This window comes from Arachis hypogaea, chromosome 1 (genome assembly GCF_003086295.3).
Source record: "Arachis hypogaea cultivar Tifrunner chromosome 1, arahy.Tifrunner.gnm2.J5K5, whole genome shotgun sequence".
Lineage (NCBI taxonomy): Eukaryota > Viridiplantae > Streptophyta > Magnoliopsida > Fabales > Fabaceae > Arachis > Arachis hypogaea.
Genome location: NC_092036.1, coordinates 10203705 through 10230138, shown reverse-complemented (window position 1 = coordinate 10230138; position 26434 = coordinate 10203705). Strand labels below are relative to the sequence as shown.

The following is a 26434-nucleotide window of genomic DNA, read 5'->3' as shown; positions in this document are numbered from 1 at the left end:
GATATACATGTTTAATTATATCTTAATAAAATATAAAAAAAAAACTCAGTATGATTATGAGTTGGCATGTTTAATTTTTATTTTAGCTTATATTCCTAAAATAAATTTAAAAATAATATTTATTATTAGTTATTAATATAAAAATTATCTAAAATACTTTATAGGATTAAAATTGATTCTAAACTAACAAAAAATTGATTAGATATTTTATCTGAAAAAAATTTATATTTTATATATGTGTGTTGTATTTTTGTGTCTAACAAAAATTTAAAATTAATGTGTTAGGTGTATCTTGTGTTATATCGTGTCATGTGTATAGTGTCTCCGGCTTCAATCCATAGATTATCATTATTATCACATCTCTTAATTTGTATTTCTAAGCCAATTTATGAAATTCAATCAATGTAAAATAAGTAGGTCAGACCAATCTCTTAGCTAGGTTTAAGTCTTTGTTCAATTATAATACAATATTGTCTCCCATATACTTATTTAAATTAAACTATCTAAATAGTACCTTAAAATTCATATTACTGAAAAAAATTTTTTTAAAAAATACTAATGATAATAAATAAGTTTTCAAAAATTTTAAAAAGACGATAAAAAATTAAATAATAAATATATATTTTAAAAAAGACTTTAAAATTATTTTTTGATGCAAATTTTTGTAATTATTATTAAAAAAATAAGATATTTTTATTTTTTAAATTTAGTCATCTTATATCAAGTGAATTTTTTTTTAATTATGAATGATCACGTCTTCTGAAAAATAAAAAGAAAAATCTATAAATTAAATTTTATTCTATTTTTTGTGTATTTTTTAGATATTTTTTTAAATATTGTTATAAAAATTTAAATGAAAAGGATAAGTTATTTATTAAATATAAAAGTTTTTTTATTATTTATAAAAAATATACTATTTATTAATTATTTTTATCATATTTTTAAATAATCTTAAAGTTGTTTTATCAATAACATTATTTAAAAAAAAATTTGTCCTTAGCTAAATTTTTTGGATGCTAAATTAGTAATTAACTTATTTATTTGTTTAATTTATTTCCCCAACATGATCTTCAATTTTTGTGATATCTACCCAAACTTGTTGTTTCTTAAAACTTGTAACCCGATTTGTGTGGCCATGTGATTTTGGAATTATATCGCACATTGGTGTCCAATATTGCACAATTTCCCACCTCTACATATAATGGGGCCTTTGCATGTACATATATATAAATGTAAATTTTATATATTTAATGAAAAATAGATATAGAGTTTCACAGTCATCAAGGACAAAACCCACTGGTTTTAAGTGTCATTTTTATTTTTTTGTTCTTTATAGTATTTTTTTATTTGACAGACTAAAGATCGATTAATTTATTGTAGATTTAAGTTTAATTTTATTTAAAAATTTATTGTTGGTCAATAAATTATTATGTGTATAAAATAAAATTTAAATTCTAATACTTACTTAAACAAATAAATAAATTAATTATTTGACTAACTCAAATTAATTAGGTTTCAAGTATTATTTGAAGTTCATTCCAAGTGCTGATTAAACCGAATTTGCGATGCATAGTGGTTTTCAAGTCTCAGCAAATTTTATTTTTTATTGATTCGATGCAAAAATCATGGCCCTCTGATCTTACCATTCTTGTAGGTTTTGTTCAATTACTTATAGTTGTGATTCAATCCTCTAGATCCATCCGTGACCCAACACAACTCAGGAGAAGACAATAAATAGGAACTGCAGCATAATACTTCATTCAAATGAGATGTAACTAAAAGCTAAGTAGTCTAATATCACACACATGAGGATACGTGGCCGTGATATTATTAGGGTTTAGGGTTCACTAATATCCTATGAATAATAAATATTTTGTTTAGTTATGTGCCAGTATATATTTTGGATATATTTAAGATAAAATACCTTTTGATATTTGTTCGACATACACATGTATTTGTGTCTTAAGAAATTTTTTAATATTTAAATATTATTATATATCAATATATCTAATTTTTTTAATATATATTTTTAAAATTAGTTTATAAATAATATATATTAAAATAAAAAATATTTTAAATATTTTATATAATTAAAAAAAATATAAAGAGTAATTAAAAATTTAATTTATATTATAATATTAATAAAATATTAAATTATTATTATAATTTATTTAAAAAATAATTTATATTTATATATATTGTTGGAGAGTAAAAATATTTTTATCCTTCACTCTTACTGACATAGTTTGATGTATGGTTAGTTAAGTTAATATCCTTATTAAGGACTTAATTGTATTTTCTCTATGCTGACTAGGACTAATTAGTTATATTGTTAGCAGTATATGAACAAGTTTAGAGAGCCAACTACAACATAAACCAACTCAAACCAATCTTTTATATGAATTAGGATAATGGGAAGTTATTTTTTCTTTTTTATAACAAACTTCTTGTTTTTCAACTAATTGACTCTAGTCAGCTACTTCCTAGTTGGTTTCCTAGCGAAACTGTTACTATATATATAGTCTAACTATATAATACAAAGGTGTGATTCACCGTTATAACAAAATCACTTCATCAACTCACGTGTTTTTCTCACTCAATTTCTCTCTCATCTCTATGGGAGCACACAGAAATTCACCTCTCTAAAACTCATTTAATCATATATGTTATATCTTCGTGTCTTATAAAAATTTAAAATTTGTATATCCGTGTATTTCGTGTCGTATAGTATTTATATCAGTGTTCGTATATCATAACTAATATCATTACCAATTATTTTGTCGATTTTTAACAAATCGATGGTGGTTCGATACCTAATGAGCTGTGAGTGAAACCTACTTCTCTTTTGCAGGTATCAGTTTTATTTGCATCAAAATCTATACCTTTGACAATGACGAAGAAGAAAGAACCAAACTTTGCAGAAATTCAAAATGAACAATAAAACTTAAATGGCTTGAATAAAAGGGAAATCAAATTACAAGAAAGAAAAAGTGTTTGGAAAAATAAATGGCAAATTAAAAGGTAAAGACTGGAAAGGGTAAAAGTTGTTGAATTTAAAGGAAAAAAAAGGACATTGCAAGAAAGATAAATTGCATGAAAAGAAAGTTGCAGGGAATTTAAATGAAAACTAAGATATGGAAGGAACCCTTCAAAAAAAAAAAAGACTCTTGACTAACTCAGAAAGTCGCTGGAGATGTGAGTGAGTGTGAGTGTTTTCTCTGAAAAGATTTCAACTTTTGTTTCTTCAATCTTTCACTAATTTATAGAAGTCTTCGACCAATCAAATTCAGATATAACTTCCATGTATGTCAATCCTTGAATAACCGTTCCCGTTCTCTTTGAGTGCCGTCTGTAACTGCCACTAACCATCTTCACTTATTAATTTTTTTACTTCTTCGATTGTTTCACTCTTTCTTGATGAGCCCTAGTCGATCAAAATTCTCTCCTTCATCGATTGACCATCCTTGATGAATCCTATGTAGTTAATCTTCACTTCTTTTCTCAACTAACAAATTGCTTTAGAGATTGAAACTCTTTTGCCATCAATTTGATTTTCTGTATACCATCTTCGACACCACTAACCTCTTCTTTGATACACCTGACCTCCGTCGAGTATACCTCTTCGATTTTCACATTTGCGTTAATAGATTAATAGAGAGTACCTAATTGACTCCAATCTAAAGTTAATTCTAACATGTATTTGAAGGTTGATCGAAATATTTTTGGCACTTGACAATGATCGAAATCTATTCTTGTTGAATATTGGCTTGTCAAAGAGTTCAATAATATCTTTATCGAAAATATTATTTTCGATATAACAAATGCCCCCTAAGTATTTATTTTTTCGACTAGAAGGAAGAAAGTATAAATACTTACTATTATTCAATATTTTCGAGGGTGGTACCAGCCATTTCTTCAATTTCTTCCTCAAAATATTTCTCATCAACATAGTTGAATCCATTTTTAGAAATGGAGTTTCAATTGTTTTGCCCCGAGAAAGACAATTCGATTTAAAGGAGAAGATTTTGCCCCTTATTAGGAGGTAAAAGGAACACCAGTATTAACTCAATCCAATTGTCGACCACCTTGATTACCACCAATTCGATCTCAAAAAGATGGTATTTCTATCACGGCTTCGACCAAAATAATTGCATCGAGCCTGTTACTATTGATATTCTCTCATTTTCTCCATCACCAAACTCTTGCCAATTATTGATCCATCCAACTCCAATAGCTCTTCTTTGTCGAAATTGATTTTCAATGGCTTGATCAATTTAAAACTGGCCCCAAATAATTATTTGATCAATTTTATATATTGTACAAATTTTCACAAATATTTTCACGTAGTGCATGACAAAATATTAGTGAAGCATCATGTCATTCTTGAAGAGCCAATGATATTTTTTTTCAATTTATCGAAGAAAAATTATCTTCGATATAAGAAATGCCCCCAAGTATTTGTTTTCAACCTCTAGAGGTAAAGTGGTTGTTTGTCGAACTATTGGATCTTCGACATTTTATTGAATATTTTCAGTCGTATTCATTTTCGATACCTCATCTAATTTTTTATGACAACATATTACCCAAATCATGGTAATTTTCCTTTTTCTTCTCGGATCACTGTGGTCAGAGAGTTGTCATATTTGATGACTCGAAAATATCATAATCAATTTTTTTTTTCAAAATTCCACCTTCACAATTTTCAAAGTGAACAGAGAAGCGTTTTCTTATCTGAAATTTGATCAACTTTATAGAGTTTCAAAGTTGAATAAAGAGTTTTTCTCTTTTCCACAGTTATATCTAACAACTACCAATAACCGCTTCTCAAGAACTTCTTTTTACAGACATACTTGTACATACCTTAATAGAGTACGCAACTTCTTTCAAAGTGTTCCAATATGCACCCGTAACTTGATAAAGTTCGAATTTGTCAAACATTGGCTTGTCGAAGAATTCAACAATAACTTGTCGAAAATATTATTTTTTATGATTTTTTTTGCTAGATGGACAAAAGCAAAAATACTTATTATCATTGAATATTGTCTTCGACAAACTCATATTCAACCATTTCTCTTTCTTTCTTCTTTTCTTCTTTTATTTTTTCAACTTGTCAAACTCTCTCAACCAAATAGGCTAAATCAGGAATATGCACATTGAGTCATTTTCAACGTATATACAAGCCAAGACCTTTGATGGCTATTTTGACGATCTCGCTTTTAGAGATCGACACGTAACATCGATTGCGAATATTTTTTAATCGAATTATATAATCATCTATCGATTCTCCATCATCTCGTTCTATTGCAAGCAAGTATGTCAACGAGACATTCAATTCTGTCCTATAAAATTGAGCATGAAAAGTATTTTTCAATTGTGCCCACATTAAAATTAAATTGGGTCTCAAATTTGAAAACCAAGTGAAAGCATTTTTTGTTAATGAAGCAGGAAAAAACTTCATTCTCAAGTTTTCATTATTTGTCAAATTTTCTAATTCGACCATATAGCGAGCTATATGCTCGACAGTTGACTCTCCAGCCTCTCCTGTAAATTTTATAATTGTTTTGGGATTTTTTACACTCATTGGCACTTCTGTCATTTGCACTGTAGAAGAAAAAGCAGAAATAAAATATGGTTGATACATGAGACTCACATTGATACCCATTCTATTGAGGACATCCTCGATAATTCTTGTCACCTGGTAATGATACCCACGCTGTGTGTGAAGTCTATTCAAAACTTCATCAACATTTTGATCTCGTCGAACGAGATAAGGGATATTTTCTTTCCTTTCAAGATTGTTATATACATTCTCCTCATTATATCCTATGTTCTCCTGGTCTACTACCAAATCTTGGGGAATAGACTGTCCCTCATTATAATCGACAATTCGAACAATTTTCTCAACTTGTTTAACAAACAGATCATATTTTGACTCATTGTCAGCCAGGATAGGATTCAGAATAGTAGTCATCTGGTGAGTCAACATGTTGACTATATCATGATGGCTTTCGTCAATATATTGTCGAAACTCAGCCATCGATCCTGAATTATTCGACGAGGAGCCCACTTGGTAATCTCAATTAACGTCGGGATATAAGAAAGAAGATTGGTTAGAAACCGTACCTGGCACATTTCCAAATCTGACTGAAAATGTGTAACCGCCCATAAGAGACATATAGCCAGGAGGAAGGCCAAATGGAAGCCAACCTGTGATTACTTGCGGTTGATTCTGCACTGAGGTGATCCTAGGGCGTGAATTTCACCCACTACCACCAACACTTGCATCAATAACTGCAATATTCTCCCCAGAATTATACTCTGCATGTGGAATCAAATTTGCAAAAATTTGTATAGTAGTTATTGGGGCATCATTACTTGTTTCTGCATTGTCATTTGAAACTTCGTCAAACATGGTAACAATTATACCACTTCTTAATCGTATGCACCAAATATCAACACTACATGCATAATGCAACAATTGAAAGCAACAAATTTTGACATAATTAAATTTTAAAACTGTCCCACTGGGCGTGTCAATTTGTTTTGTCGATTTTTAGCAAATCAATAGTGGTTCGATATCTAATGGTCTGGGAGCGAAACCTACTCCTCTTTTGCAGGTATCAATTTTATTTGCATCAAAATCTATGCCTTTGACAATGACGAAGAAGAAAGAACTAAGTTTTGCAGAAATTCAAAATGAACAATAAAACTTAAATGGCTTGAATAAAAGGGAAATCAAATTACAAGAAAGAAAAAGTGTTTGGAAAAATAAATGGCAAATTAAAAGGTAAAGACTGGAAAGGATAAAAGTTGTTGAATTTAAAGGAAAAAAAAGGACATTGCAAGGAAGATAAATTGCATGAAAAGAAAGTTGCAGGGAATTTAAATGAAAAGTAAAGACATGGAAGGAACCCTTCAAAGAAAAAGACTCTTGATTGACTCAGAAAGTCGCTGGGATGTGAGTGAGTGTGAGTGTTTTCTCTGAAAAGATTCCAACCTTTGTTCTTTCGATCTTTCACGTATTTATAGAAGTCTTCGACCAATCAAATTCAGATATAACTTCCACGTGCGTCAATCCTTGAATAACCGTTCCCGCTCTCTTTGAGTGCCGTCTGTAACTGCCACTGACCATCTTAACTTATTAACTTTTTCACTTTTTTGATTGTTTCACTCTTTCTTGACGAGCAATAGTCAATCAAATTTCTCTCCTTCATCGATTGACCATCCTCGATGAATCCTATGTAGTTAATTTTCACTTCTTTTCTCAACTAACAAATTGCTTTAGAGATTGAAACTCCTTTGCCTTCGATTTAATTTTCTGTATATCATCTGTGACACCACTAACCTCTTCTTCGATACAGCTGACCTCCGTCGAGTCTGCCTCTTTGATTTTCACATTTGCGTCAATCGATTAATAGAGACTACCTATTGGAGTACCTAATTGATTCCAATCCAAAATTAATTCTAACATGTATTTAAAAGTTGATTGAAATATTTTTTAGCACTTAACAATGATCGAAATCTATTCTTATTGAATATTCGCTTGTCAAAGAGTTCAATAATATCTTTATCGAAAATATTATTTTCGATATAACACCAATATACTCCTTTCCTATATACAAAAAAGTATATAGTAACAATAATCGGTTTAATAATGCTTGATAGAACACTCTCCTTTAATTATATATTGTAATACTCGTAATGAAATTTGTGAATTTTATAATTATATTATGAACAGTTATTAAAATTAGTTATTAGTATAAAATATATGCTAAAAGATAAAATATGTATTAAAAATAAGCTAAATAATACATATATTTATATATGAATATATAATAACTAATTTTAGTGGCTAATTTTACTTAGCATACAAATCACATTTTTTATTTGCAAAACATCCATAAGGTGCGAGCGCTCGCTCTCTGCTGCTTAATCATTTTTCTTTTAGGATGTGTTTGTTTACAGTACTGAGACACAAAATCGTATTTGACAGGAGAGATATGAACAGAGACAATGTCTCCAGAGACACTGAATTAGTATATTTTGTATCTATCCTAACAGAAAAGACACGGAAACACTAACAAGGGACACAACTTATTTTTCATTTTTTCTTTCATTATTTTGGTTAATTTTTCATAATTATATTTTTTATTATTATATTTTTCATCTCAAATTTTTTGAATGAAAGAAATGAGAATAAATTGAATTTTCATAATTTGTTCTAATTTATTACTAAACAGAATACAAGAACACAAAATTTTGTGTCTCTGTTCATCAGTGTCTTGTCATGTCTTATTCTTAGTGTCTTGTCTTGTCCTATTCTCAAAAATAAACACAGTCTTAGCTATGCAATCAATTTCTTCTATTTTTTTTGTTTAATTACTCTGTTTGCCTCTATAGTTTTGTGAAATTTTTAATTAGATTTTTATACTTTTTTTTCTTTTAATTGAGTCTTTGCACCATTTTTTTAATTGGATCCCTATACGTTTTTTCCTTTTATTTAGGTCCCTATACTAAATTTTTTTAGTTGAGTCCCTATACAATTAAACTAATTATTGTCAAGAGGGATATAATTGAAAAAAATTAGTGCAAAGACCAAATTAAAAATAAAAAAAAGTATAGGAACCTAATTGAAAATTTTACAAAACTATAAGTACCAACAAAACAATTAAATCATTTTTTTCTATTTGAATTATCCTTTAATTTTAATTTTCCATTGATTCTTATTATATTTGTCTAATTTCCAAGATCTATTAATTTCAAATCAATCTTGCTACAATATATTATATTTTTAAATATAAAAAATTTACTTATTAATTTGTTCTTATTCACTCCAACACAGATCGAAGTTCTACTTTATGAGCTACTGACCCAATGGGTTCTCAATTCGTATGCACAAAAGTGACCCACATGTCACTCTACCACTCGAGAAAGACTTGAACAGCTGACAGAAGCTCTCAGACAGACAGGCTCAAATCAGATGGCCAACCCCTAATTAGTCGTTTCATCATATAGACATTTGCTTTAAAATCGAAATATCTTTCCAAGTAGCCCCACCCGCCAACCCATCAACGCTCGTGGAAGCACTCTTCGTTGCAAAATTCACGATCAGATCTAGATACTTTCCTTTCTCTAGTTGTTCTTGACCAATATCCCGCCGACCATTCATCCTAACGAACAATCGAACATAATTAAACCTTTTACTATAATGTAATATATATCTAATAATAATCATAACAACATACATCGGCCTAAGCTTAGTAGTTAAAAGTTAATTTTGAACAACTTTAATTTGCTACCCATATATGGTATATATTTTCAAAACTTAAATTGAGTCCTTGAATTGCAAAATGTTCATGTTCTTCTATGTGGGAAATCCCAGTGTGAATAATAATAATAATAATAATAATAATAATAATAATAATAATAATAATAATAATTAAAGATGACATTGTTTTACGTACTATATGTACTATTGGCTCGGCAATTGAAATAAAAGCACAGCTTTTGGGAAATAAATTAAATCCATGCATGGATGCATGAGACAAACGGTGGTAGACAAACGCAAAACACACCTAATTAATTAACTTGCATTCTACGGTATTGTGATCATAAGCATTTTCCATTTCCATTGTTGTATGTGTCAACCTTTGTGCATTCTTCTCCTCTCCCAATAATATATATGGTGGGTGGCACATTGCCCTTTGAGCCCTTATCACACTCTCTCATGTCTTTCTTCTTCTTTACATTCTTTGGACCACATGCCTTCACACTTGGTTAATTTAGTATCTATTAATCCATACTTAATTAAGATCAAAATTCTCATAGGATTAAATATTAAAACAAGTTGGGTTGGTTTAGTTGTTAGTTTATCAGTATGTTTAAATAAGTATTAGAGATTCAAATTTCGTCTTATACATATAGTAATAATTCATTGGTTAGTGACAAACCCTTAAATAGAGTTCCAATACATGACAAATGTAGCCCGTAGTAACAGCGTACGATCCAATCTTAATGCTTGGTCAAGTAATCACATCTTCTCCCCGTGTTATTACTTACAAAACTCCATTCAATTTTATCACATACTTTATTCATGTCCAGTTTAAGAGTTAAATCATGATTTTCGTTTCACTTATTTTTTAAGAGTAAAGCTAAGGAACCAAAAGCATATCAGCCAAAATCTAGTCAAATACCTTTGGATGAATTCAAAATTTTTACGAGTTAATATATATGGATATTTCTCTACTAAGTATTAGAATGTTTCTTTTTCATATTAAATGGATGTTCTTTTATATATTTTTCGAATTTGTGATTATTAAAAGTGGATAGATTAATGTGAGAAAAAAGATGAAGATTTTTATAGGTTTTAATTAGGTTTATTTAATCAATTTAAAATTTTATTAATTATTGATATAAATTAATATAGTTTTGTTTAGTTTTTGGCTAATAAACTTTTGGTTCCTTATACTTTTCCATTTTTTAAATAGTGCATAAACTCATATATATTGTTATTTATGAGCCGACCCTCTATAAAGACATTCTGCGAATCACTAATAACTCTATTAATCACACCTTGCATTCTATGCACAAATTTTTTTTAGATAATTTTAGGTTTAATTACTCTGTTAGTCTTTATAGTTTCACAAAAATTTTAATTAGATCTCTATATTTTTTTCCTTTTAATTGAGTCCTTGTACCAATTTTTTTTTAATTGGGTTCCTACACTTTTTTTCTTTTATTTATGTCTCTGTACCAATTTTTTTTAGTTGAATCCCTATAAAATTAAGCCAATTACTACTAAGAGGGACTTAATTAAAAAAAATTGGTATAAGGATCCAATTAAAAAAAAGTATAAAGATCTAATTAAAAATTTTACAAAACTATAAAGACTAAAAGAGTAATTAAACTATAATTTTATATCCCACACTGCTAAGACTAATAGGCCTGATTTATCTCAGTGGTAGCATGCTGAATTTTTAGAATAAGATAATAAATATGAGTATGATGGAAATGTTTAAGCAATTTACCTCCCCAAAGAAGCTTTTAATCGCAGTGATAATGTCTACTTTGATTATTCTCCAATAAAACTAAAAGAATTTTGTCATGGATCTCGTTAGAGAGACAATAGACTATTTGTACAATGTGTATAATGGGTTATTGAGTTACAAAATGAACATCTCTATATTATCTAAAATAACCATCCGAGTACTAGGAATAATAAACATCTTCCCAAAAGCTTAAATTGATTTTAGAGTTCACCACCTTTCGAATCTAACGCTCTAATATCATGTTATGATACCACTCATCCCAAAAGTTTCAGCTAATAAAAAAAAATAACACTAATAGTTATATCTCTAATATTCCATAAACCTCTATTGTATACATTGTACAAATATTCTATTGACTCTTCATACTTTCATTTTTATCATAATTCCATCATCTCCAAAAGCAAAATAAAGATCGATAGAAAAAACTGCATCTTTAATTTTTTTTTTTTAACGTTTACCGGGACAGTCTTACAAAGAATCGGTTCGCAGCTCCATCTATTTTCATTGGAAGTAATTTTGAACCACATAAGCTATCTCCTTGACTTGAATTATTATTATTATTATTATTATTATTATTGTTATTATTGTTATTATTATGCATGAGATTCATCTGAGACATTAGATGAATGTATGGGGATTTGAAAACATTTTGAAGAAGGCGAATGTTGGAAGAATAGCTCCTATCTTTGACTTAGGGTTTAATAATATATAGCTAGCTATAGGTGTGTACGTATATCTATACTAACATTATTTTTATTTTATTAATTTCTTTTTAAAATAATTAAATCAACACAACACTAGATTAATTATAAATAGCAACTTGTTCCTTTGGAGTCATTCCCTCTTTTCTGCCATTTATGAATTTTGGAGAAACATATATACACCAAAGGGAGAGTAGAGTGAAAAAATTAAACAAACACATTCATACATGGTCATGGTGATGTTGAAGAGAAGCATTTTTTGTGTTTTATTTTTATTGCTTAGTGCTTCTTGCTTCTCCAATGCTCGGTTGCACCCTTCAGGTTTCTTTAATTTAAATCTTTATCTCTCATGTTTTTATTCATATATTTATATAGTTTTTTTTAATTATTTATACTGTTATAGTGTTATTATGTATATATGTATTAATAGTCACTCATATATATAATATTTAACTATATATATAAATAATTAGAATTTATTTGTTCTAATAATTGTAAGAATACATTATTATATGATTATGATACTCAAATGTTGACCATTCAACGTGAAAATAAAATGCAGGTGGAGCTGAAGTTAATGTCATTCCTGTTATTACAAAGGTAATTTGTTTACTATATATATTATCTTTTTAATCTTCTTTTATATAATAATAATTAAGGGTATATATATTTGGTTAGAGATTAAAATGGATGAAATTTTGTTATCCATGAATTTAATAATATGTAAAATTACACAAATAATTCATTTATGAAAATTCTATCTCACCCTAATTTTATTCGTAAATATTATTTTAACATAAAAATTAAATAGATCGAATTAAAATTTTTATGAATAAATTTTATGTTGTATATACAAAATTTTAGCCATATTTTACCTTTTAACCAAACATATTTTAAAAAATGAGGTGTTTTTATTTGGATAAATTAATAGAAGGTGATTTAGCATATATTAATTATGATTAGGAACTTGTTAAACAGGTTAGTGTTGTAAACACTAGTAAGGTGATGGGAGACCAAGTTGAAATTGAAGGCAATAAGAAAAGTGGAAAGGAGAATGTAAGAAAATATGTGAAGAAGAAGAGAAGTTTAAGGAGTCGTTTGGGTGGTGAGATTGTTGATGGAGGATTTGTGGCTTTTACTGCCGATTACCATTCACCAAGGCACCATCCACCTAAGAACAACAAATGAATATAATATATATTTCATATTTTCATTTTGAAATATATGGTATATTTTAATTTTCTTGTTTTTACTCAAACGAACTTTTGTTTTTGTTTATGCTTTGTGTCTATGATATATGAGACGAGTGTTTTGTATCTTGATTTTCATAGTAAGGTTAAACATGTCAAATCAAAGTGATGTGTATTTTACTTTTAACTTGTTCCTTCAGTATTTAATTTGTTTCAACTTTTTGTTAGCTAATTAATAGCAATAACTCTTGGCTAGGACTATATTATTTTTTATTTTTTTTTCTACTCCTTTAGCATAGTCATTCTCCGGTTAATTAATCAAGAAGTATAATGTTTTTGTACTCATGCATGTTAGATTAGCTTCTAGTTTTAAAATAACGGAGATAAAACAATCGAGGGATATTTGTGGAATTTGGTAAAAATAAAATAAAATAAGGGAGATAAATAGAGTTTAAAATAAGGAGATGTGTAATATAAAAATATATAAAGTACGGATATTTTGTTGAGTTGCTGTATTATTCGTGTGTCGGACATATTTCGAATATGATATTCATCGACATTCGTCTGATATGTCATGTCTTAATAAAAATTAAAAAATTATTCTTCGAACATGTTTGGACACACTTAAATATCATCACATGTCAGTGTGTCCAACCTTATTTTAATTTTAACATGTATTGTTGAAATAAATTTAGAAATAGTATATATTATTATTTATTAAAACAAAAACTATTTTAAATACTTTATATAATCAAAATAAAATATTAAAAATAATTAAAAAATTAATTTATCTTTTAATATCAATAAAATATCAAAATATCATTACTATTTTTCTAAAAAATATTTCATATTTTACACATATGAGTATCTCCGTATCTTATAAAATTTTAAAATTTGTGTGTTAACGTATTTCGTGTCGTATCGTATCTTGTGTCAATATCAGTATTCAAACATTTATTGTGGATGAAAATATATCTTAAGGGATATTTTTATGATTTTTCTTTTCATTATGCATACATAAAGTTAAAATTAAAAATAAATCAAATCAATTCAATAAGTTAGTTTGAACTCAATTTATTAATAACTCAAAAAATTACATATATGAACGTCTGACTTAAGTTTGAGCCTAAATTTTGAATTTGAATTTGAACAAATTCGCTCATCGATTTATGACTCGATTAGATTATATATAATTTAATCATGCACATATATATATATATATATATATAATATAACTTTACAGATAAATATAATTTTATATATAATTATAATAGATGTCATAAATTATAATTGACAAATAGATAATATATAATTGATAATTTGAACTAATTCATAAATTTTTGGTAATTAAACTTAAATTTTTAATTGAGTTGTGAATCAAACATAATTTTTATGAGCTAAATTTGAGTGTAATATGGCTCGACTTAACAAGCCTATATTTATTTAATAATTATTAAAGTTTATTAAGACCTTAGACAATATATTTAAACTCTATTTTCTAGTTTCGGTTGGATTACGTTACTTTGGGCATTAATAGAACAAAACTTTTAGTTGTATAAATCCTTAAAGGTTACTAAATGCCTTTATTGTTGGTTTCAAGTTTATGGATAGATGTTTATACTTTAAAGTCCGTTATTATGTTTTCTTCACTTTATTAGTTTATTCCTTTGTTTTAAAATATTTGTCACTCTCATATTATCTTTGAATTACTCTTTATTTAAAATGTTTCAATAATTATGTTTTCAAATCCATGTGTAAAGTATTTATTTTCTAATAACCGTTAATTAACAATGCTCATTTTTTCTAGTTGGTGTGCATGCAAAAATAATATTAATTAATATCTAATTCTATAATATTATATTATATATTTATTAATAATAATTAATAAATATTAAATAAGATAAATTCTAATTTTTTTTGTTATTTTTTTTACCAAATATTTTTTAATAATATTATCTTCCACGTGATATCCTCTCATATAGATACTTAAATAATGTAATATATACAATCAACATCAAATCATTAATATCTCAATCTCACGTTAGATAAGCTGATTGATTGTATCAAAGAACAAAGATATATATATAATTTTTTGCAAGAATTTTCAAGGGGAAATTAAATGACTAAGGACAAAAAAGAAGATGAAGAAGAATGAAGGATGGTATATCTTTGTCTTTGCAGGCCAAAGGTATGTCTCAGAATTAAAGGCACAATACTAATAATAATAATAATAATATAATATTTTAATTTTAAGAGTAAGAATTAAGAATGTAATGCCATGGCGGACCCCTTTACCACCTTGCATTGAGAAAAACACTGCAACTAAAAAGAGTTCTCATTATTATTGTCTTAGATTAATAACGAAAATATTTGATAATAAAAAAATTAATAAATATAGTTAAAAATTTATTTATTTAATATTTATTAATTATTGTTAGAATTAATAGATATTAAATAAAATAAATTTGGATTTTTTTTGCATTATCTCTCTAACATTATCGAATAAATAGTTAGGAGTACTCAATATATATGTATAATTTGTATATATGTTTATTTATTAATTAAATAATATATCACTAAAATAATTAGAATAATAGTGACTGATTTTATTAGTGATTTTTAGTGTATATTTGTTTTAAAGTCGTCTAACATGCAATAAAAAAATATATATTATACAATAGTAACCAAATAATTAAATTTTGATTTTTCAAGAAACTCAAATTATATATTATTTTAAAAGAATTAAAATAAATTATAGTAACTACTCTTCAATAATAATGAACTTAAAAAATTTATTAGAGAGTATTTTTATAAAATTTTAAACCAAAATTTGCAACATTTAGAATTATATCAAACTGAAACTTAAGCTAAAGTTAATTAAATGAAAAAAATTCCGGCCTAACCAAAAAGGATAAAGGAAACCCCTATATATAACAGATTCTATCTTGCACGAAAAAAGAAACCCTATATTGTAGGAGTCTTAATTATAAAAACCAATTAATGATAATGATGAATAAAATTTCTTGTATCATTTTGATAATTAACTTTGGTTTAAACGGATCTATATACGTTTCATAATAACGTGTGAATCATGTTCCAGCTTTAATTTAGTGAGGAAACGATATACAAATGTGTGACATACCAATTAATGATATTAGTATAATATTTGTCTATTTATTTTTTAAAATATACAAATGTATATATGTAATCTTGCAAGTTATAGAATTTTTATAAAAAATAAAAAATGTGGTGTGGATTATTGCAAAAAAGATTTAAGGTTAAAATTAATTTCATAAGCGGTAATGAAATTTCTTTCTAATTTAAAAGAAAATATAGCATATCTTATTATAACCATACACTACAAAAAAAAGTTAAAATAACGGTTATTTTTGGAAATTACGGCGGTTAGAACCGTCATTATTACCAAAAATGGCATCTCCAAGAAACGCTATTATTTTGGGCACCATTTTAGTTATTACGGCGATTTTTAGAAAACCGCAATAATTACCTTGATAAAAATGATGATTTTTGGATAGATTAAAACGACGGTTCAAATCGCCATTATTTCCAAATAAAATGACACTTTTTAGTTGGTTAAAATAGCGGTTCAAACTGCCATTATTTCCAGAATTAAAACGATAGTTCAAACTGCTATTTTTACTTTGATAATGTTGTTTTGATTGGTTAAAACGACGTTTTTGAACCGTCATTTTTATAAGGTTAAATTGACATTTCATGTTATTTAAAATGGCAATTACAAACTGCCCTTTTTTATCGAATAAAATTTATATTTTTTATCGTTTAAAAAGATAATTTTTATCGCGTTAAACAAATAATTTTTTATTAAAATTTCACAATAAAAAAATCATAATCCATAAACAAAATATAAAAAATCAACTCTATTTTAATTACTTTTTTTATTCTAAATTTATCCAAATATTATACATTGATTCTCATCATTTAATTTTCTGTACACATCAAAATCCCACCAAAAAAATAAAGAGCACATCACCTAATTTAAAGCACACACCTAACTTAGTACATTTACATCAACCATGGTCAACAAAATCATAGGTACACACTCATTTCATTGACAATTTCAAGGCCGTGAATCTTAATTTCCAAAACTTCATTGCAAATTTGGCCCATTGAGTTGTAGAATGACAATAGATTAGATAACTGTTCCACAGACATTTTCTCCATAACCTTTCTTGCCAATTTCTCTCTTTCTTGATTCAGTTTCAGCCTCTATGTATGACCCTGCATTCCTCATTGTTGCACCCATTTGCTTTAGCCTCTTCTCTTGTTGCACACTCAATGCTGTGTTTGACTGCAAATTAATTTTTCAACATAAATTATGCCTTTTATAGCTACGTGATAATAGCGGTTCAAAATCGTTAGAATTACCAGAACCACCACTAAATACAAATTAATTATGCCAGCCAAAAAAATGCCATATATATATATATATATATATATGAAAGCACCCAATATTTTGTTTTTTTAGATTCCTGTATGAATTATATATAAAAGAAGCTAATTAAATATAATGGTGCTGTTTGACCATAAAATCATTATATTATATATGCCATCAACTGTCTTAGTCTACTTATAATTAATATATATATATATATATATATATATATATATATATATATATAGTTATATATATATACACTATAATTAGTATATATCAATATGGACCTTTTATATTTCAATACAAAGATTTTATGTAATCTTACATACTTTATAATATGTTTTCAGTGGGCCATTGTCAGAAGTTTCATTTCAAAGAAAAAAAAATAGTTGCCAATGCTATATGCTCACACAATAATTAAATTTTGCTTGAACCCTAAGAACCAAACATTCAAAAAAAAAAAAATTCCATATTGCATGAAACTCACATTTTAACAACCACCTTAGACATCATTGATTGTTACATACTTAAATGCTATATTATTTTCCATATAAAAACCCTCCATATTCTTTAATTTTTTTGAATCCCACAATCAACACAACACAATTTAACATCTTCTTCTTCTTCTTCTTCATCATCTTCTTCTTCTTTCTATGATGTCTAAATCAAATAGTGTAAGAAAACATGTTCTTGAGAAGAGCAAGAGTGTGAAAGAAACACGTTATAATAATCATAATTATAATAATAATAATAAAAATAATAATCATAAAGCATTATTGAGCCAAAGTTTCTTCCCAAAATTCTTAAAGAAAGTTTACCCAATTGGTCTTCAAAAAAGCAACTCCTCTTTGTCTTTGTCTTCAATATCATTGTCTTTGTCTCAAAACTCAAATGATTCATTGTCTCAAGCTGATGATTCGGTCACTAATACTACTCCACTTGATGAGAAGATTTCATTGGCATTGCGTTTGATTTCACCACAAACTACTAGTCATGAAGTTCTTAGAGATGACGAGGTTAATATTAATAACTCACTGCCTAAAATTGTTCATCATCAACAACAACCAAGTTCACTAACAATATTACTCAACAATGATGATGATGAGCCTGGTGAATTGAGAAGATGCAATTGGATCACAAAGAATAGTGGTATGATTTATGATCAATTTTATTTCCATTTTAATTATCTTATTAATATTGTATGCCCACGAAAATTTAGCTACTAAATCAGTCATTATCTATTTATATATAAATATATATATTTTTTAATTTATTTTTAATATATTTATTATATAAATAGTTAAATTAGTAACTATTTTTTAGGTATATGTAACATAGTTATTTTTTTAATTAAATGATGGTTATTATGAGTCTAGTATACAATAGTAGTAATATTGTTACTTTTGTGACCCCTATGGCCTAAAAGTAATTTTTTTAATTATAGAGATTTTGGCTGTGTTTTATTAATTATAGAGATTATTATTGTATATATTGTTAACCCTATCTACTAGTATATAAGAATCTTGTGTGTAAGATTAACTTTTTTTTTCCAATAAAATTTTATATATCATTAGGCTCTTTCTTTTCTCTTGGAATGAACAAATTTTATAACTATAACTTTTGTTACTCTCATCAATTGTTAACTTTTAAACGAAAATAATGATTTGAATGTTTTGAATATAATCTGATATATAATTACCTAATAATTAAGTTGAAGTTCTCATCACCACTCATCATAATGCTAAGAAATTGTATATTATTTGGATTGGTTTGTTTCTAAATATTTATTAAAAAAAATGCAAAACATATTTTTATTATTATTATATTCCCTCTGAAAACAAGTCTCTATTCTATATATTATATTATCATAAGATTCTATTTTATGTAATGAAGATATATTCAATAGAGCATATTGTTTAATTTATTTCTACTTAGTTCAAATGTCAAATCATGCCTTGAATTTAGTTGTTTATTTTATGTTACTTAACTTAATTAATTACTTATCTGAAGAAGTAAATTAAATAATGAAATTAAAGTTGGTACTTTGTTACAATCAGTTACAATAAAAATAACAAAAATAGAAAAATAGTGTTGACCAAATTCTTGTTGGATCTAACATTTATGATGTTCATCTAAAAAATTTAAAACACTACCATATATATACAATTTTAAGTCATAGCTTCCTCAACTATATATGGTTGGGTTCCACCTACTTCTAACTATTTATAAGTTGACTCTAACAATGTTCTTTTTTTTTTAATCACCTAATATATTAAATATGGAATGAATGAGATTATATACACTTACACAAAAACATTATAGATTTATAATTTTTTATTAACTAATACAAATTAAACATAAAACTTGTGTTTGAATATTATTGCTGACATAGAACAATAGAAAAAGTAGCATAATTTTTTTTTCTTCTTGCAGATAAGGTGTATATAGAATTTCATGATGAATGCTGGGGAGTTCCAGCTTATGATGACAAGTAAGTATAGAGTTTTTAATAATAACATGTTTATAATTTTAGCCTATTATTTTATCTTTTTCATTTTTATTATAATTATAAAAAAATTAGTTCCTAATTAATTACATTTTTAAAAAATAAAAAAATTAAAGAGGTTGTCTTTTTTTCTTAAGTATATCATAACTAACAACATAGAATAGAACAATAATATTTTGGCACATATGTAATTATCAATAAAGACATATTAACAGAAAAAATTATTTAAAAAAAAACACCAACAACCTATAATGCATTATTGATTCCAACTTAATTAAAGTCTCCTGATTATATTGTTGGTTGAATTATTATGAAACAGCAAATTGTTTGAACTGCTAGCATTGTGTGGATTGCTCATTGATTACAATTGGACAGAAATTCTAAAAAGAAAGGAAACACTTAGGTATTATTATTATTATTATTATTATTATTATTATTATTATTATTATTATTATTATTATGTAAATATTCCTAATAATTGTGTATCTAAGTTTTAATTATTTTTTCTAAGTAATTATATTAAAAATACATATGGGTATATATAGTAATTAGATTATTATATGTGTTTGGCACAGAGAAGTTTTTGCTGAGTTTGATCCAAATATTGTTGCAAAAATGGAGGAAAAGGAAATCATGGACATAATATCAAACAAGGCACTTTCTTTAGCAGATAGTAGAATCATGTGCATAGTAGACAATGCTAAATGCATAATGAAGGCAAGTACACATTTTTATTATTATATTCATATCTATACAATTTTTTTTATCAATTTCTTAAGCAGTTATATATACTATTTATTTGAAGTTTTGAACCCATAATTGAAGTATTTATTTCTTAAGACTCAAATTATCTTGTGGTAGTAGATGGAGAAAAGATAACTTCATTTCTATAAATAAAATTAAATCACTTAATGTATTTTTTTCATACTTACATTAACCTCCCAAAATGTTTTATCAAAAAAAAAAAAACTTTCAAATTTCATACATACAATATAATTAATAATATCATCTAATTTTTACAAATTAAAAAAGCACCATGTATAATATGATCCAACATTGTAGAAGGATAAAACAATTTTTTTTTTCAAAATTAATGGTCAAAATAGCATCTGAAAAATTACCCATAAGTCAAACATTATATTAACATGCCACGTGACGTTTAATTTAACGTATTATCATCTAATTCATAAAAAAATAATTTGATTCACAGTTATATCTTTTAAAAATTAATTTAAAGATTGATGTATAATTAATTTTTTAAGAATTATTTTGACCATTAATTTTAATATTATTCATCCTAGTTATTTATTTATTTTTGTTAATGAGAAATTATTAAATTATTATTATTATTATTATTATTATTATTATTATTATTATTATTATTTGTGGACAGATTGTGAGAGAATTTGGATCATTCAGTAGCTACATATGGGGGTATGTGAACCACAAACCAATAATAAACAGATACAGGTACCCAAGAAATGTGCCATTGCGAAGCCCAAAATCTGAGGCCCTTAGTAAGGACTTGGTCAAACGTGGGTTTAGGTTTGTGGGCCCAGTTATTGTTCACTCTTTCATGCAAGCTGCAGGGTTGACCATTGACCATCTTCTTCATTGTTATAGGCATAGTGATTGTGTGAGACTAGCTGAAAGACCTTGGAGGCATATCTAATTAACATCATGTCACTATCACCATTTTTTTTTCTTTTTACTTTTAAAAACAATGTAATAACTCAATGATTAATGCATATTTGTTGTACTTAGTTGTGAATAATTTTTTTTCGACATGTTTTTTAAAATCAAACTGATTTATTTTGGGCCCTTATTGGGCTTTAATCCCAAGTAAAGTGTATCCTATAAGCCCAATATATAAAAAAACTACTCCTGTCAGTAAAAAAATAAAATAAAATAACTAACTTGAGTTGGTTGAGTCACTCGTCTACTTAAATAAGTATTGAGGTCTAAATTTCACCTTGTGTATGCAACAATCATAGCCAATGATAGATTTTCAAATGGAAATCCGATTCACGACAGATTAATCATTAGTCGGACTAAGGTTTTGGGCAACCAAAAATAAAATAACAACCACGTATAGTATTCAAGTCTTAGGATTCCAGTATCACCAAAAAAGAAAAACAAGTAGTCTTAGGATCGTAGCAAGCTTATGCTACAGACCTCATCACTGTTTAAGAATCACCTCTCACTACGGTAGCTAATCTATGTCTTTTTTATTTTTAAATTTAATTTTTTTAATTTTTAATTGAGAATTGAGTCTCTCTTTTAGTTTAGTTTTTGTTATGGTTACTTGCACAGTTGCATACCAGGTGTTTGATGAAATGCCCGAAAGAAATTAGAGACACCTATTGAATGGAATGAATGATTTGATTTTGTATTTTCATTTTCATTTTCGATTTCTAGCTTTTGATGGATACATGAGTATCATAATCATGAAAAAGAAAATAGTAGCTTCTGGCCATTGCATGAATTAAGTACAGTACTTGCATATTTGTATCTGCTTTGTTCATATGAGTGTATCTGTGGTTTTGTTTTTAAAATCCTTGTCACTGCAATAACTTGCATCTAGCTGTTTTTTGTTTGATTTAACATTTTGCTTGATACTTGCTTTCTGTTTTATGTTTAATTATCCATCCTTATGGCTTCATTTGTACTTACCCTATTTTTGTATTTTCCTTTACGTTCTCAAGGTGTATTTGTTTCGTTGATTCCAATATATTGAGCAGGTGCAAGTTTAGGTGTGGTGATGTTATGAGTAGCAATGATGTAAGAGATAATTATGGTTAAAATCAATTGTTTTAGATGAGTTTATAGTGATGGCCCTTGAAGCAGGAGCATTCGAAAGCATTCATCCTTCTCGCTTTATCTGCTTCACTATACCGAATCCATCTTGTTCAGATTCGCTGCTCCGAGTTGCTGTGCTTGACTCGCATATCCAACCTGCTGATGACAGCCCTCAAGTTGGTGGCATGTTAGTTCCGGATGGCCGTGAAGCGGATTGGATCTTCTCTACCAAATCAGGTCATTCTCAGCTTCTGTATAGTTCTCAGGGAATATCTCGTTTAATTTTGGTAGGAAACCAACCCAAGGAGGGTGATTGTACATCGAATATTTATCATCGTCCATTAGAATGTTCATTGCATCAGCAGGGATTCGAGGTGTGGTCTAAGCCTCTTCTCTTGGCTTTGTCTCCTAGATCTCTGTTCAAGAATGGTATCCCTGAGATAGCCCTTTTGAATTATGAAGACAATTTAATTTCTAGTGTAGTAATTCATCGATGCGTTGGATATCTTGTTGGTGAGATGTTGGTTGAAGATGTTGAAATTGAAATGGAAAGTGAGAATGGTGTTCATCATAGTAGCCTTAAAAGAGAGTTTCGAAGGCGGTTGAGGTTTAAGAGGATGCCTAATTTGATTCAAACAGAGATTCATATAGTTCCAGAAACAGATCATAGTTGTGATGGTGTAAGCATCAAAGATGTGGAGTTTATGCTTGATCATCGGGTTTTGGTGCATCCTTACTTGGCCCCAATGGTGGCTAGTCTTTCGTTGATCAGCGAAAACATTGCAAGGCAAATTCAAGATGGGTTTAAACCAAAAGCTTTATGCCTTGGGGTTGGAGGTGGAGCTTTGCTTACTTTCTTGACAACTCAATTGGGTTTTGAGGTCACAGGTGTGGAGAACGATGGCGAAGTTTTGAGTGTGGCAAAGCACTATTTTGGATTGGAAGCTGATGAATCCATTCGAGTTGTTATCGGAGATGGAATTGAATTTACGAAGAAGATTGCAGACCACAAAAAGATGTACAATGGTAGTTCTTTTGCTAGTTCTGAGCATAATGATTTTGATCACTTTTTAGATGCCAAGATCAGCCATAATTTTGATGTTGTTATGGTAGATTTAGATTCAAGAGACATACGAAACGGCACTAGTTCGCCGCCGTTGGAATTTGTTAGAAGGGATGTTCTTCTTGCTGCTAAATCAATTCTGTCCGAAAACGGAATTCTTGTTATTAATGTCATTCCTCTGAGCAAGTCTTTCTATGAGTCCCTGGAAAACCATTTGCATGAAGTTTTCTGTGAACTGCACAAGATAGATGTAAGAAATGGTGAAAATTTCGTTCTTATTGCTGCTGTATCGCCTCAGATTTCTCCTGTTTCGGATCATTGCGATTCATTTCTCATGCAATTGAAATCAGTGATTCCAGAATCATGGATAAATTCCATAAGCAAGATATGATGTCTTACCATCCAGTTTCTGCACTGCAGTACTAATTGAAAATTTGTAACTTCTTGAATTGTTTTTATGTAAACATTTCAAAAGTTTAATTGTAAAGCTCAAACTCATAATACTCGATCTAGGGACATAAACTTGTAATGACACATTTTATTCATATCTTCATTGATGTTGGGGGTTTACTTGTGCTTTAAATTGTTATCCAGTGTAAAATAATCACATCTTTGAGCAAGGATTTCAAGACCTTGGAACAGAGGATAATTGGATTAATGCTGAAAATAATCTCTTAAGAGATTATCATTGAGTCAAGATAATATTAATATGTATTTTAATAAAACTAGGTTTCTTTTTAATTTTTGGGTTGGAGTACATTGAAGTGCAACGGAATTTTTCGGATTTAAAGTGACTGAAACAATCATTTTAGTTTGTTAGACCGAAAGATACCGTAAAAAATTTTAAAAATTCTTCAATTTTATATCACATGACCAAAAAAAAAACCTTTAAAAGAACACTAAAAAAAACACCCATAATAGAGAGATATTTCATGGTGTGACTAAGAATGTTTCATTCTTTCTGCCCACATAATCCAAAGGTAGAGAGTAACTAAGAATCCTCATCCTCATAATTTTCAATTAACATTCTATGAAACTTGAGCCTCAAGAGTATTTTAATTTCCATGTCTAACCTTTGTCTATCATTCACAGGCATGTGCCTTGGCCTCTACCTGCTTTTATTCTTTATATGTGACTGAATCACACACATAAAAAAGGGTTTCTCTTGACACAAATTTTACTCTAACTCACATGCATCTTAACACTTGTATGCTGTTTAGCTTTCCATTGTTCATAGATAATCACACACATATTAATTATTGTTACTTTGATTTGTTGAAATGGACCTAGATGCCTTGCTTTATATCTCAATTATAAGAACTTTTAAGTTATACGTAACATCATATTATATATCTTGTGGTGTAAGATTAGCAAATTATTTCAAATTATATTACCAACATGTTTTCATTTGAGAGTCTTAATCATTTAACACAAATGGTCATAGTTATGAGTATTGGACCAAATCGCCCGATTCGATTCGGTTAACCAGAAATCAATCACTAAATCGATCTGGTTCAAGATAAAAATTTGACAGCGAATCAATAAAAAATTAAGAAATTAGTTAAAAAATCAATTAACTAATTATATCAGTTCGATAACCGATTTAATTTTTAGAACCTTGTAAATGGTACTTAAAATGGTCTTTACAACAGATCAATTCTTTGTTTGTTGAATCAGGAAATACCTGAAAAATTGAAACAAAAAATTTATATTTAGTATTTAAATTTCTTACTAAATTGAATTAGGATGAATTAATTTTAAATTATCTAATTATCTAACTTTTATATATATAAATTCTGAAAATGTTCATTTAAATGATTTATATATCATTTCTATTGGAAACTCGAAAATATTCCAAAGATAACGTGACAATGCTCCTCTCTATTCATGTTGGTGGAGTTCCATCAATCAATTCACTCATGGCTACTAATTACCAGAATTATTTCTTTATTTGGTCAGAAATATATACATTATTATTTTATTTTTATTAAAGAAATATATGCATTATAAATATTAGGGTTATTATTATGACCATATATAATAAATTATAAATGTATGCATAAAACCATGAGACTTCTAACCGTTATAAGGGTTAATTACATTTTAACATGATAAAATTATGTTATATATATATATTAGTCTCTAAACTAAAATTTAAATATGCAAATTACTCTCTGAAAATTAAACTTGAGAATGTCATAACTAAAAAAAAAAAAAAAAACCTTTGATTTGAAAGGTTAATTAAGGGGACAAGAAGACAAGTTTCAGTCTCACTTTAATTCTTTTCTTTTTTCTTCACCTTATTATATTTATATATGTGTTTGTTGCATATCATTATAGTATCTTGCAATGCAAACCATGAAATCTAAAGCTTCACATTAGGACACTCTCACTGGCCAGGGTTTTTTTTTTTTTTTTTTTAAATGACAAATTGTAATATAATATTACGGGAAACATAACAGATTAGGCTGCCACTTCATTACCAACTCACTTTTTCAATCACCCTCATCTATCAAATCAAAACCCTAACTATGATCATTTATTGTAGAGAGTTAAGTGATCATGTAAGTTTTTTTTCTTTTTTTCCAAATATACCAGGTGAAGGTGAAGTTCGAACTCAAGACTTTCTAAATTAGAATTTGTCGACAATTATATATATATGATTATATATTTAACTTTGATAGTCACAATATATATATATATATATATA

General features: G+C 27.5%; 3 protein-coding genes across 5 annotated transcripts; all 3 read left to right on the top strand.

Moving 5' to 3' along the window:
- Positions 1–11904: 11904 nt before the first annotated feature.
- Positions 11905–13197, top strand: LOC112719023 (protein GOLVEN 7-like). The gene is made up of 3 exons (XM_025770246.2): positions 11905–12070; positions 12312–12349; positions 12728–13197. Exons 1-3 carry the CDS (start codon positions 11977–11979, stop codon positions 12935–12937), a joined length of 342 nt encoding a protein of 113 aa, XP_025626031.1. The 5' UTR covers positions 11905–11976; the 3' UTR covers positions 12938–13197.
- A 4721-nt stretch (positions 13198–17918) lies between these two features.
- Positions 17919–21625, top strand: LOC112795862 (uncharacterized). 2 transcript variants are annotated; one of them, XM_025838042.3, is made up of 5 exons: positions 17919–18505; positions 19790–19847; positions 20182–20265; positions 20438–20579; positions 21256–21625. In XM_025838042.3, the coding sequence occupies exons 1-5, from the start codon at positions 18010–18012 to the stop codon at positions 21532–21534; spliced, it is 1059 nt and encodes a 352-aa protein (XP_025693827.1). In that variant the 5' UTR covers positions 17919–18009; the 3' UTR covers positions 21535–21625. The 2 variants fall into 2 exon arrangements, with proteins under 2 accessions (XP_025693827.1, XP_072093392.1); XM_072237291.1 differs by lacking the exon at positions 20182–20265 and having other exon boundaries at positions 17932–18505.
- A 212-nt stretch (positions 21626–21837) lies between these two features.
- Positions 21838–24307, top strand: LOC112795844 (uncharacterized). Of its 2 annotated transcripts, none has more exons than XM_025838031.3 (2): positions 21838–22070; positions 22604–24307. In XM_025838031.3, exon 2 carries the CDS (start codon positions 22694–22696, stop codon positions 24113–24115), a length of 1422 nt encoding a protein of 473 aa, XP_025693816.1. In that variant the 5' UTR covers positions 21838–22070; positions 22604–22693; the 3' UTR covers positions 24116–24307. The 2 variants fall into 2 exon arrangements, with proteins under 2 accessions (XP_025693816.1, XP_025693821.1); XM_025838036.3 differs by having other exon boundaries at positions 21840–22070; positions 22568–24307.
- The last annotated feature ends 2127 nt before the right edge of the window (positions 24308–26434 follow it).